Source organism: Phacochoerus africanus, chromosome 11 (assembly GCF_016906955.1).
Source record: "Phacochoerus africanus isolate WHEZ1 chromosome 11, ROS_Pafr_v1, whole genome shotgun sequence".
Lineage (NCBI taxonomy): Eukaryota > Metazoa > Chordata > Mammalia > Artiodactyla > Suidae > Phacochoerus > Phacochoerus africanus.
This window is the reverse complement of record NC_062554.1, coordinates 97882799-97896132: the sequence shown is the minus strand read 5'-3', so window position 1 is coordinate 97896132 and position 13334 is coordinate 97882799. Positions and strand designations below refer to the sequence as shown.

General features: G+C 34.1%; 1 protein-coding gene across 3 annotated transcripts in view; it reads right to left on the bottom strand.

Annotated features, from left to right (window-relative positions):
* HGF (hepatocyte growth factor) overlaps positions 1 to 13056 on the bottom strand; it is a 73409-nt gene extending 60353 nt beyond the window's left edge. Inside the window, exons 1-4 of one of the 3 annotated variants that reach the window (XM_047753137.1) lie at positions 12924 to 13056; positions 12530 to 12691; positions 5649 to 5814; positions 849 to 961 (exon numbers count right to left, since the gene is read on the bottom strand). In XM_047753137.1, coding sequence (XP_047609093.1) covers positions 849 to 961; positions 5649 to 5814; positions 12530 to 12617 — 367 coding nt within the window. In that variant the 5' untranslated portion in view covers positions 12618 to 12691; positions 12924 to 13056. Of the gene's footprint in view, positions 1 to 848; positions 962 to 5648; positions 5815 to 12529; positions 12750 to 12923 lie in introns of those variants that run through there. The other 2 variants (XM_047753138.1, XM_047753139.1) reach the window with 2 other exon arrangements.
* Between the last annotated feature and the right edge of the window lie 278 nt (positions 13057 to 13334).

Below are 13334 nucleotides of genomic sequence, written 5' to 3'. Positions count from 1 at the left end.
ATGAATTAATTTTAAACATCTTCCCTATTAATAAAGAAGTGTCTGCGTATATAACTAAGTACTTAAATTTAATGAAACACAATATCATTTAAGAAAACATTAAAATTGAAATAAATACTGTTATAAACATAATCCATGGTTATTAATATGTGTGATGAGAGCTTTATTTTATAAAATATATATTTAACATTCTTAAATTACTTTATTAATATAAATCTTCTTTTAACAAGTAAATACCTGTGACTATAATAGTAGACTACCAAAATAGGCAAGTTAACAGATAGTATGGTTTCAGTTCTTTTAGAGATTTTTAAAAGTATATGATTAGGAATAGATCCAACTAATTTTTCAAAACCTACATATTTCGTTATTATCAGCAATCATCACTATAATTTAGGTTAGTTATCCAAAGTTATTAAAATTTAAAATACTATATTAAGCTCAAAATTTGCTGTTAAATAAAATATCTTAAACTAATAATTTAAGCTGACACTTTCTAAAATAAATATGGAGGTGGGAACCTCCATATGCCACAGGTGCACCCTTAAAAAAAAGCAATAAATAAATAAATAGAGTGAATATGGGGACTGTAAGTTCCAGGAGATGGTACTAGATATAAACAAAAAGGGAGGAGATTATCTAATTATGGAAAATTTGGTAAATCCTGCCTTTAAAGTATCATACTGAAAAGTCAAGGCCACTAATGTCATCTGTCTTCATGGATGAATTAAATGCATAACAGATCTAGGATATAACGGAAAAATCAGTTGGAAAAAGCACCAAGCCAGAAAATTACATATGTTTTATACTTTATTTCATTATGAAATATTTAGGGAGAATCCAGTTACCTTTGTTTTCATAGAGGTCAAATTCATGGCCAAACTCTTTTTTCACTCCACTTGACATGCTATTGAAAGGGAACCAGAGGCATCGTTTTCTTGCTTTATCAAAAACAAAGGCCCTGAAAAAAATATCTGAATGAAAAGAAGGAATACTACAATGTATACATTTTTAAAGAATAAGCACATGGTTTATCCCTGGAGGATAATATAGAAACAGACACATTACTATGTATTCCATAAATAAGGGTGATATTTGAACCTATTATTTTGATAACCAAATAAGACAGAACAAAATTAAATTTTTACAGGTATAGATTTAAATATCAGAATAAAATTTGAAATTTTCTCATGTTATTCTAAATGGCATCTAGAAAAATGAAGGCTTCAACAAGCAAAATCAGTATGTAACACAACTACTTGGATTATTTCTAAAGACTTTATTCTTTTGCAAGTATACAGGGTTGGAAGTTTTTTTGTAGTTATGTACAAATGATTATATATTTGAAATATAATGATTAATTTCCAAATGTGGTAATTGTAAAAGGCACATTCTAAAGTGCTATTTCCTAAAATGCATTAGACAAGTCACTATGCCAGGAAATTCTAGCAAAGAAGGATCTGAAATTAAATGTTTGGGAAATTTTGCATGTAATACCACTTCTTTGTGAGTGTTTCTTTTAATAAGCATTGAAGCTTATTAAAGGCTATGAAAATCCTTTTGTTAGTTAACTTTATATAAGACAATGTTTCCTAAACAGATTTGCTTGCAAAGCATTTTAATTTAAAAAAAAAAAAAACTATTGATATCATAGAGAATGTGTTTTTGATGGAGTTCCCATCATGGCTCAGTGGAAATGAATTTGACTAGTATTCATGAGGATGCAGGTACGATCCCTGGCCTCTCTCAGTGGGTTAAGGATCTGGTGTTGCTGGGAGCTGTGGTGTAGAACACAGATGCTGCTCTGATCTGGCGCTGCAGTGGCTGTGGTATATAGGCCAGCAGTTAACAGCTCCGATTTGACCCCTAGCCTGGGAACCTCCATATGCCACAGGTACAGCCCTAGAAAGAACCCCCCCCAAATAAAAGAGAGAGAGAATATGTTTTTGATATATCATCTTGACAAAAATTACCAAAATGTGTTACTCCTACGATTATTCCTATAGCTAAGTATTACACTTTTGTTGTTGTTGTTCACTAAAAAAGTGTTTCCAAAGCAAAATAATAAACACTAAAACACCTTAACTGAAAATAGCAAAGTATTTGATAAGATTTTCAACATATTGTGTTACCATTTTTTACAATTAAGAAAATAAATTTAGAACTGTTTTTCTTTCCATTAAGAAATAGTAGTAAAACTCCCTCATAGTACTTTCTTCCTAATATAATGTTACCATGTATATCTAATTAAAATAAATACAGAAATTTTTCTGAGAATAGATTTTCATTTCAAGACCACTTATATACATACACATGCACACACACACACACACACATATATATTTGGCCATGTTTATGGTATGTGAAGTTACTGGGCCAGGGATCAAATCCATGCCACAACTGTAACCAGAGCCACAGCAGTGACAATGCCAGATCCTTTATCTGCAGAGCTACAAGAGAACTCTAAAACATATATTTTTAAAAACACACAAATTTCTTGTAATTTTTTAGATATTTCAACTTTGTCATTTATTTCTTAACATTTTAACAGCTTTTAAATAATTTTGAATAAGGGGAAGTAACTTTTATAAAACAAATATTAAGAATCTTATAAAATTATTTAAAATATTTTACCTATTATTTTAGATTTTTGCTTAGAGCATTTTATTCTATATCCAAATAACTTCAAAAATTATATGTATGAATTTGGGGCTTTGATTTACATATAGACATTTTAAAATAGGCATCTATAAAAACATTTTACAGCTGGAATAGTATTAAAGAACAAACATGAAAGTATATTTTTGCAAATGTAACAGAATAACTTGATAAAAGAAAATTGACAAATAATAGATTTGAATTTGGGTCTGGTAGATAGAGAACTTATGCACTATATGTTAAATTCCCTATTTCACCATTGTAAGATTTGGGGAATGACCTTGAAAGCATAGTAATGAGATAAAATATATATACAAAGGTTAAAAACTAAATACTATATCTAAAAAGAAATTTTAAAATTACATAATCAAATACCTGCCGCTTAACTTCACATTAAAATAAAAATGTACCACACATATAAGCTACTTTTCTATCAGTAATATGGCTGACATGAGATGACCTTGCAAATAACTCATGAGTCTCATCAGGAGCATGTAAGATTTGCCTCTATGACTTCAAAAGTGATTCCATCAGAAAAGTGGGTGACAGGGTTTTAAATGTGTTGATTTTATTTGCTCTTTTCTCTCATTCCATTACAATGTCATATACTCTCAGAATGAGATACTCCTTTTATTAGTTTATGCTTCCATATGGACTGGATCCAAGTTGTCAGATTCCATGAATTGCATCTTCTTTTAATTTTGACTTTAGTAGTCTTTATCTTAGCCTTATTTTAATTATCATATTCCTTTCAAGAATTTATTTTGTCTAGGTTTCTAGTTGTTTATAGCAGAAGAGCAATTCCAATACCAGTTACTCAATCATGGTTAGAAAAGGAAAGTCTCCTATTTTCATCTCTTGAGTCAGTTCATGAAAAGCAGTTTTCTGAAGAACCTAGAATCAGGCATTCTGGTCATCTTTCTCACCCAGCAAAAAAGAAATTCGATCGCCATAAAATCAAGATTTTTGATACCTTCTCAAGAAGAAACAGTGTTTTGAAACTGTTCTACAATAACTGAATCACAGATGGTTTCACACAGTATTATTGGTATTTTCAGAATATTTTTACATACTTGCCATTGTTTTTCAGTGATTCTAGTTCATGTAACAAGTCTGCAGAAAGAGCTTTTATTCATTAAGAATCAACTTTCAGAGTTTCAAAGTATGTCCATTCAATTCCTAATAAATACCGTATTTAGTGATTCCAGTTAGGTGTATAGATATATATGTGCATACACATATATTTGTGTGTGCATAGATAGATAGATAGATAGATAGATAGGTAGATAGATAGATAGATAGATAGCATGGATACCACTTTGAGCAGAGAACTTTGGCTGTATTTTGGAATTATTACACATGCTTTTCCGCAAAGGTTACAATAAATTTGGAGACTAAATATAACTCAACCAGAATATGGTAGAAAAGCATCAAACTGCATATATATGGGATATGTACAGGTTTATTAATCAGGTCACATGTGTTCTCCAATGCAGCAAAATCATTATAGTTTGTCCTAGTTAAAACAAAGGGAAAGCTGTTTTGGTTTGGTTTGGTTTTTCTAGGCCTAGGCTGACTAATGTGTAAATTGAGACGTAGCAACATTTTCCTTACCAAGATAGTGTATTTTCAGATTCAGAGTTAAAAATCAACAATGAGATATGGTTCTCCCATTCCCTTTGTCCCCACCTTTCTAACCCTGAGAGGGAAAAATACAATAAATCCAACCTCTTCAATTGCCAGAAGAATAGCTCTATAAATCTACACAGCTGAGATGCTGATTGAGAGTAGTTTTCTCTAATTTCTTTTTTTAAAATCTCAAGGCTTTCCTAGGAGACTCAGAGGAAAAACAACAACAACAACAACAAAACAGAATTATCATAGGAATTACTTGCAAAGTTAATTCCCTACTCCCCATGCCAGGATACATCTCTGTGAAAGTGGCAGTTTGGCTATAAAAAGGCTTCCAAATGAGATCTCAATGAATAGAAAAGAGATAGATTATTTCTTTTCCCCCTAAATATGTTGAGGACCTCCTCTGACCATGTCCTTTCTCCTCAGGCCCATAACTTATTTTTCTAAGGAAGATAAGGTGAAATTAGGACCTCTTGCCTGGATGCTACTAAAATCTATGTTCACCATATATGTCACTACTCAAATGTAATAGAATAGAATCAGAGTGACAGGATGCCATGTGCAATCTTGTTAAATGGGATGAAACAGGGAATGTAAAGGTGGAAAGTAAATGAGTGGTGGGGATACTGATGAAGAACTAGGAAATGAGTTTTCTTCTGGCTGTTTGGAAGACTGTTCAAATGAAACTGTCACCTTCATGGCCCCAAACTCTGGGATCACTGGCAAAGTAGTAAGGAATTCTTCCCTGTGAAGTCACAGGGGGACTTTCAAAAGACAAGAACACTCTCCATTTGCATCACCTCATGCCTCTTTGAACTGCCCCATCTCTTTTCACCTAAAACTTCATCATCACTACCCCCAATTCCTTTCAAACGGCCTCTGCTGCTGACACCCAGCCCTCTAGTTTTTTATCTAATTCTCTCAACACCTTTTATTTAAATCCCTAAAGACAGTGATATAAATGGTGATAAGTATTGGCTCTTGCCCAACTTATAGTCTGAAAATTTCTCTACTGCTCTGGTGAGAAAAAAGTTAACTCTGAATAGAATATTCTAAAATATATAGAGATAAAAGTTAATCTAATTGAATTTTAATTCCTAAAGGTTGATTGTTCATATGATGAGAAAATATAAATTTCATATCTAAAGCCAATGTGGATTCTAAAATATCTCAGTTTATATCCTCTCCCTTAGTTATATTTCCATCAATTGAGAACTAATTCTTCTGTTGTAATGAGTTGAAATTAAGTTAAGCTTATAATTTTAAGGGCATATTTTATTGAACACAAAAAATGATGATAATGAGTACATGCTATATTTGTAAAATTATTCTAAGAAGAAAATGAAGCAACTTACTTGCATGTGAATGGAAGTCCTTTATTCCTAATACATCTATTGGCACATTGATCTGCAGTATTCATTTTTTTGGTTTTTATCTTCAGTAATGGGTCTTCGTTAATTAGAGTGGTCTTTGCTGACTTTTTGAATTCATGAAGTGTGTTTCTTCTTTTCTTCTGTCCTTCTATTAATAATAATAATTTTTTTAAAAAACATGGAAGAAAATCTTTTAAGGTTCATATAGAAAAAGCATCCCTAAGAATCATCTACAAGATAATGATTTTATCTGACAAAATACTAGATGTCTAGTGGTTGGGGAGTGGAATGATAAGAGGAATGATACTCTCAGATAGTTAAGAGCAAGAGAGGAATATTATAATCAGTAAAAAATAAATAACCTATCATGCAAAACTACTCATCTACATTCTTTCAAATGAAGGATGCTTTTAAAAATTAGGACAGAGTTCACTCTTAAGAAATAAGTAACATGATATTCTCCGAAAAGCATGAAAGCAAGTGAGAGGGCATATCATATCATCCTCTGTAATTAAATTTGTCATTCCCTTCTACAGTTGCTCCTTATGTAAGTTATAGTATTAATTAGATAAGCCAATTCAGTGACAGGTGTGAAACTTCTCACTAAGAAATGATGCAGTGGATAAATTCTTCTGGCTCACTCTTTAAAGTATTTCATACTATTCATATTTTAGCCCTTCTCATTTCCTACATAAGTGTTTTCTGTGCTTTTGAGCACTGTTTCTTAGTATTACTGGACTGTTTGTTTTGAAATCAAGCCAAATATTATAAATCAAATATGTATAAAACTTCATCCTTTAATGTAGCAGTATCATTTTTCTTCATGAAGGTATTTTACCAGGCCCCTAGATAGAATGAAGCCTCCTATTAAAAAACTGAAGAACAGAGCTAAAATATCCTAAGAGGTTAACCTTACAGATATATTTAGAATAAAAAAAAATACTTGCTTCATTCTTAATTTGCCCAAAGTCACCTGGTTTCTAATGATGATCACCTTTTCACAATGAGGATTAGATTTTCTAAGACATTGCAGCTATTGTATAATAAGGATGGACACAGTTGTGCTCCTCCTCTGCCTGTCATTTTTTGAATACCCTTATAACAAAGGCAGAAATAATACATTTATTTTAAGATAAAGAAACCATGACACAGGATAAAATTGATGACTTCAAAATTCAAATTCCAGCTGTCTGGCTTCACAGGTCCCACTCTTAAACTCTTATGATGCCATCTTTCTCTAAGACTCAATAAGAAAGCATGTGGAAATATGGCTTGTGAATAGTTTCTGAAGATTTGGTTAAAGCTATCAGTAAAAAAGAAATGTGCATGGCAGAACAGGAAATACATTCCTGGTCTTTAACATGGTGAAATGTGTTGAGAAAAGAGGGTGAAAATTTGTGCAGAAAATTTAGAAACATGGTTACACAGAGTGAGGTACCAAAAATGGTATCATCCTCTTAAGTTTTCCAACAACCACTGGCTCCAGTTGTTTTAGTAAACTTGCAGATGCTACTCATTAATGTCTGTCCTAACCTGAGGTCCACAATAAATCAGAGAAAACATGAATTCCTCTAAATCTCTGGTTCTCTGTAAAACTCCAGAACACAATCCCGCAAAGACTGGTACTAATTCTTGTAATAATGCTTTCATTTTTAACTTTTCTTTGCCCTACACGATGGAATGGCTATGGTAGAACAAATATAATTTAAAAGACATTTTAACATAGAAATTCAATGAACCAAATAATCTATCAACATGTTATTTATTGAGTGTGAACCAAATGCTTTGTATAATGTTGGCAGACTGATGATAATTCTGGCATTCTTATTGACTTGCCAAGTGACTTTGTTTAATTGTCTTAAATGTTAATATTCCATTACTCAATTTATAAGATGAAAGTTATATTATATTTGAAATAAAAGGTACTATTTAAACTGTACTCATTCAGAGATCAATTTGGCTAAAGATGTTATGAATATGTAAAATTTTAGTTTTTTATTGAAATTTCATCTTTTAATTTCTGGCATAAGAAAAGAAACTGTTATTCTCTCAAATAAGGAAGTAATATAATTCTTTTCAAAGTTTGGTTTCTGTCACAGGACCATGTAAATGGGAGATAAGTTTCTCCATTAAGAATTTCTCCTTTTGATCTTAATGTACTGTTTCTAAGGTACTGTGAAATATTTCACAGCATAATAAGCATCTGATTTCCTGTATAAATTGTAATATTTCATAGAAACAAATAGTAGTTAATGGATGCAGAAAAGCTATTTTAAAACTATCTGCCAAAATTCAATTAACTATAGAATTAAAATTTACCTAATGTATGATGTATTTATTACATATGTTTAAGTGTGAGAGAAGAACATAAAACTAAGTTTAAAAGGTCTAAGACAAACATGGAGTTCATATATGTATTTTCCTAATTATCAAATAAAAGAGAACCCCTGGTCAATGCCCTGGTTTCTTTTCTCAGAACCACACAAAATGGAGCAAGGCATTGAGGATGACTATAGAGAAAAGTGGCTTCTGTGGGATTGTTGGTTGTATTTAATTCTGTAGATCCTCAGTTGTCCTATTGAAATGTGTTAATATGTGGCTGTACCTCATAAAAAAATAGTCTACCCTTGCTTGCTGATAAACTTTTCTATAACTACCTTTTATCTAAAGATCAAAAACTATCCTGAAAAGCAAATAAATCCATGATTTCCCCTTACTAGATAATAAATAGGAGTGAAAAGCTTGTCTGGGGCTACAAAGCTAATCAGAGGCAATTAGAACCAGATACCTGGATTCTCTTTTCACTATTTATTTCTCATGATTTAGAAGCTTTCTCTTATAATTCAGTCATTTCTAGTAGGTCAGTTACTAATTACTCAAAAATGTGAAGTTCAAGCTAGTTGTACATCATGTAATCCACACATCTATAAAATTAATTCCTTCTTCAATAAAAGAAAAATTCAAAACAGGAGTCATTCAAAAAACAGAATCTGAAAATAAAATTCCTTTGCTGAAAATAGTTTCAGCTTTCTCTTCCATATGTATTAACAACTGATGCTTGTTTTACTGAAAACAGTTAAAAGAAGAGCTTAATTTGGGAAGAAACTCAAAAATTTCTTTGGATCAGATTTTTCCCTGCTATTTTTTGTGCATGACTGTTAGTCGAAGTTTATAAACAAAATATTGAAATGAAATCAAAGGGTAAGAGATCACTACAACTTTGTCATGCTTTCCTGTCCTTTAAATTGTAACTCCTTTTTCTTCTTCTCCTTATATTTCCTAAAGAAACTGAAGTCTCTGTTTTAAAACTGAAATCATTAGGATCTTACTGAAAACCTACAAACAAAAAGTAGGGTCAAATGTATCAAGGTGCTTGAAGAAAGACATATTTCTCCCTCTGGTCTCTGGGCCTCACACTCATTTCTCTCAGTACCTCATATATTTTCTTTTCTGTATGGACTAACTATTGACTTCAAAGAAAATCATGCAAGGAAAGGATTTGCAGGGTGTGGAAAGAAGCAGGAATCTGGCTCCACATATTCTCAGAAACCTACCCACATGATTAGTGATTAACAGCTTGAAGTGGCAAGATGTTAAGATGAAAGTACACAAATAATTAATGGAAGGGAATGGTGGTGACGGGAGATTTTAAACTTCCCAAAGGCAAAAATCACAAATACAAGTGCAAATCTTCATTGCTCTTATCTAGAACTTGGATTTCACAAATGGACAAGCATCTCTCCTTCTTTAGAGAACAGAACAGTATCACAAATAAAGATGTCAAGAAGGGACCAAGTAAGATTTAAATCGAATGTTGGTATTTGAGAAGCAGCATAATTATCTCTTCCAAAAAGATTGACAAATGAAATGATGTTCAGTGTGAAATTAGAGACCTCCCTAGATAGTTCCCTTCTTCTCCTTCATTCCACTTCCTTGTTCAGCCTCTTCCTGGTCTCTTTCTTCATTGTCTGTCTCTGCCTACAGCTCTCCTCTACACCCCAACCAAAACAAGCACACTTAAGCCAGGTATCTTGTCAGCTCAAAACCTCCAGCTGCAACCCGTAACATTCAGAATAGTGTGGTTTAGCATGTTTGGACATCCAAACATTTACATGCTAGTCTATCTTACTTTTCCAGTCTATCTTACTTTCCAATTGCAGGCCATATTGCTCCTCCTCAGGCACCTAATACACCAGCCCCACATGATTACCTACCCTTCTTATATTTTTTCACCTGAGTACCTTCAACCACTTTGTGTTCCCCTAACTTAGGTATGGATCATATTACTACCTATCTTTTCATACGCACTTTGGGATACTGCATATTTCCTAAACCCAGTTTGATTCTCTAAGCTAGAGATGAACTCTCAACCATAACAGAGTAATGCTGCTAACACAGAATTTTTGTTATATTACTTAGCAAAATAGTTTTTTTTTTACTATTTTGCTAAGTAAAGTAAGCTTTAGTTTGTTTCACTGCTGCAGGTTTCAATATAAATAAAAGAAAAAAATACACATTGCATATTTCATTTACATAGATTCTGGTTAGAAACTCAGCTCTATCTCTATGGTAATAAGATAAAATGTTTAAGGTCCTTAACTTCAGTATCCTCATGTAAGATGAGTCATTTCAGTAATGCCAATCTTATTAGAATTAAACAAGTTTGTTTTAGAACTTGGTCCATAATAGTTTCTCAACAATTACAGGTTTCTTTCTCATTTGTTCATCTTTGCATCCCCTAGGGGGTCCTGAACAGTAGGTGCTCATTTAATGCTTCTTTTGTTACAGAAGACTGGACATTTGTATCCAGCATAGATGTGAGTGGATAGAGGATAATTGTATGTGGACAAATTCCTATAAAGATGGCTTGAGTCTATTATATTGAATATTTCTTTAAGTTTTTGGAAACTTCAAAAATATCTCCATAATATATTCTGTTCATAACTAGTTGTCACTTCTTAAAAGTATCCACTTCTTTTTAAATATTGTGTTAATTTACAGTATGTAAAAAAGCAGACTCATAAGATAAATCAAAAAATACAACCAAAGCAACTAAGAACAACAACAAAAAAACCTTCTAAATGTTCATTCATTAGGTGATATAAAAAAAAAAGAGTAAACTTTCTTCGTATGTTCTAAAAGTCCTATCTACATTTTCCTTTTTGAAGCATGTTATAAAAAAAAAAAAAAAACTATCAAAATAAACTTGCCACCCAGACAAAGGCAGCCCCCTCTTTGGATAACAACTTTAGCATTATCCACTTTAGGAATTATTCTATTATCTGTAATTCCCAATTGGCCTCTCCTTGCCTGCCAGCACACTCTTGGGCTGCATTCTCCCTATATTCAGGAAACACAGTCATTTCAACATTAGCCAAAGTGAAATGTAATTATGAGTGTATATCTCCTGCCAAAAGTTCAGAAGGCATGCCAAAAACAAATAGACATTGTCTATGGTTGATCTCCTGTTTGGGTTTTCCATACTGTGTTCTCCATGCATAGCACAAGTGATTCCAGGTAATATTTTACTTCAACCCATCAGCATTTTAATCTTTAAAAATGAAAGCCCTCAAAATATTAGCCATTATTTCATTTTATACTCAAAACCCCTGAAGCCAGCAACATCGTATAAGAATCAATTTTAACATGACACATCTCAAGGATGATAACCTGCCAGACTGACCTTTTTTTTTTTTTTTCATCTCTTCAGAAACCTAACATAAATGTTTTCAGATTGACCCTTCCCACACAGTGTTGTTTTCTAAGAGAGTCACTTCACAAAAGAGAAGAAAGCCAGGTGGATTGAATGATCTTTCTTGTCATCTTGCAAATTCCTGGTGTTTTCAACATTTGTATTACTCTGGACACTAGATCAGAGAGGTCTGATAAATTTCATATTTAACTAATATCAAAAGATAAGCCAGTTCTCTGTTTTGTATTATAGAAAGGCCACATCTACCGGCTGGGCATTTGTTCCATTCTTTAATCCCCCTGTGCCCACCTGTGATGTTCACCACCTTCTCCTGTTGGCATCCTAGTCACGACAGTGATAATACAACCAAATACAGATGTTTCCTCTTGCCCTGATAACAACAAAAAACTCCCCAAAGCAGCACATGAAACTTCTAAACTTCTAGGCAATATGAACTCCCAAGCGACCCCATCCCAACCTGTAAATTCTAGGGAGAAAATGGGAGACTGAAAGGAGCAGTTCTGCAGCTATAATCAAAGTCACACAATTTTTGCCTCCCTTGCACTGCAGTTTCAAAAAGGGCAGGCATCCATACCCAGAAAGAATGAGACCTTAGGAGAGAGGCTTTCTCTTTCATTTTTATAACATGCATATATTCAGAGTTTAATCTGACTTCTCCAAGTGAAAAACCTATTTTAAGTCATAATTTGGCCCTGGATGTTGATTCAGTGATGTGGGGTAGTAGATTGTCATGGGAAATTGTCCTCAGGGAAAAAAAGCATGTCTCTGCTGTACTGACCATCACTGTCCCCTTTTCAGATCAGACCCTCGGGTGAGCTTTAAACTTAGCCAAGCCAGCAAAGTTCCAGCCAGTGTTAGCACTTCAATCCCATCTCACCATCCACAACTACTAGGCTAAGTGAGACAGAGCTGGGCCAGTGGGGAGGGAGATGATGCCATACAGAGGGGATGCTAAGTATCACTTTAAATGCTTTTCAAACAGGAAAAAAAAAAATGTCAGAAGAAAGCTAAATGAGAGATTTAAAAAATTCATTCTGCGTTAAGGAAGGATGCTAGGAATAGGGAAAGAGAGAGTGTTAGGAAAAGGAAAGGTTAGCAAGAGAGAGTTAAATAATAATAATAATCATCATGAAGAAAAGAGAAAACTAACCTGCATAGGGGATGGCGATGGGAAGCAGGAGGAGGTGTAGGAGGACGTGCTGCAGCAGCAGGACTTGTAGAAGTTTGGTCACCCACATGGTGCTGCTGGATGTGCTGGCGGATCTCAGTGGAGGAGATGCCTGGGTGAAAGAATCCTGTTCCGACTCAGTGCCTAAAAGAGCCAGACGGCTCTGAGCTGCTTTTTATTGCGATGAGCTAAGTTTGTTGTGTGATTAACTGGAAAGATCTAGGTCTGAACTCCCTCTTACGGTAAGAAACTGTTTAACAACAGCCCTTTACTCTCTTTCACCCCCCCCTCCTTTCCTCACTACCCCCCCCCAACAACACCAAACAGATCCCAGCTCCCCACCCCCACCCCCACTCTGCTTAGGAAAGAAACTTACAAAGAAAAGGTCACCTGGCCTGAGGCCAGCTTCAATTTGGAAGCTTGAGCTCCAGATCCCAGTGGCTCCTATCCGAGTAGGGAAGGGAGGAGCAAGGCTCAGCCCAATAGCTAAATCAAGGCACCGGCAGAGGACCAATTCGCTAAATTTAAACAGGAAAATACATGTGTTTACATATCTATTTGGGAAAAGAGGAAGGGGAAGCAGCATGAGAAGCAAAGCACTGCCTTTCTGTCAAATGCGCCTCAGCTCCTAATCTGTCTAGTTTCACTGCTAGAGCAATCTAGGGATTCCAAACACTGACACAGGTTCCCTAGGGTTTTAGAGACCAGGAAGGAGAAGGGAGGCTGGCTGGGAGGCAGAGCGCAGACAGGTCCAGCCCAGGTAGAAAGAGGTTAAGTAAGGGAAGGG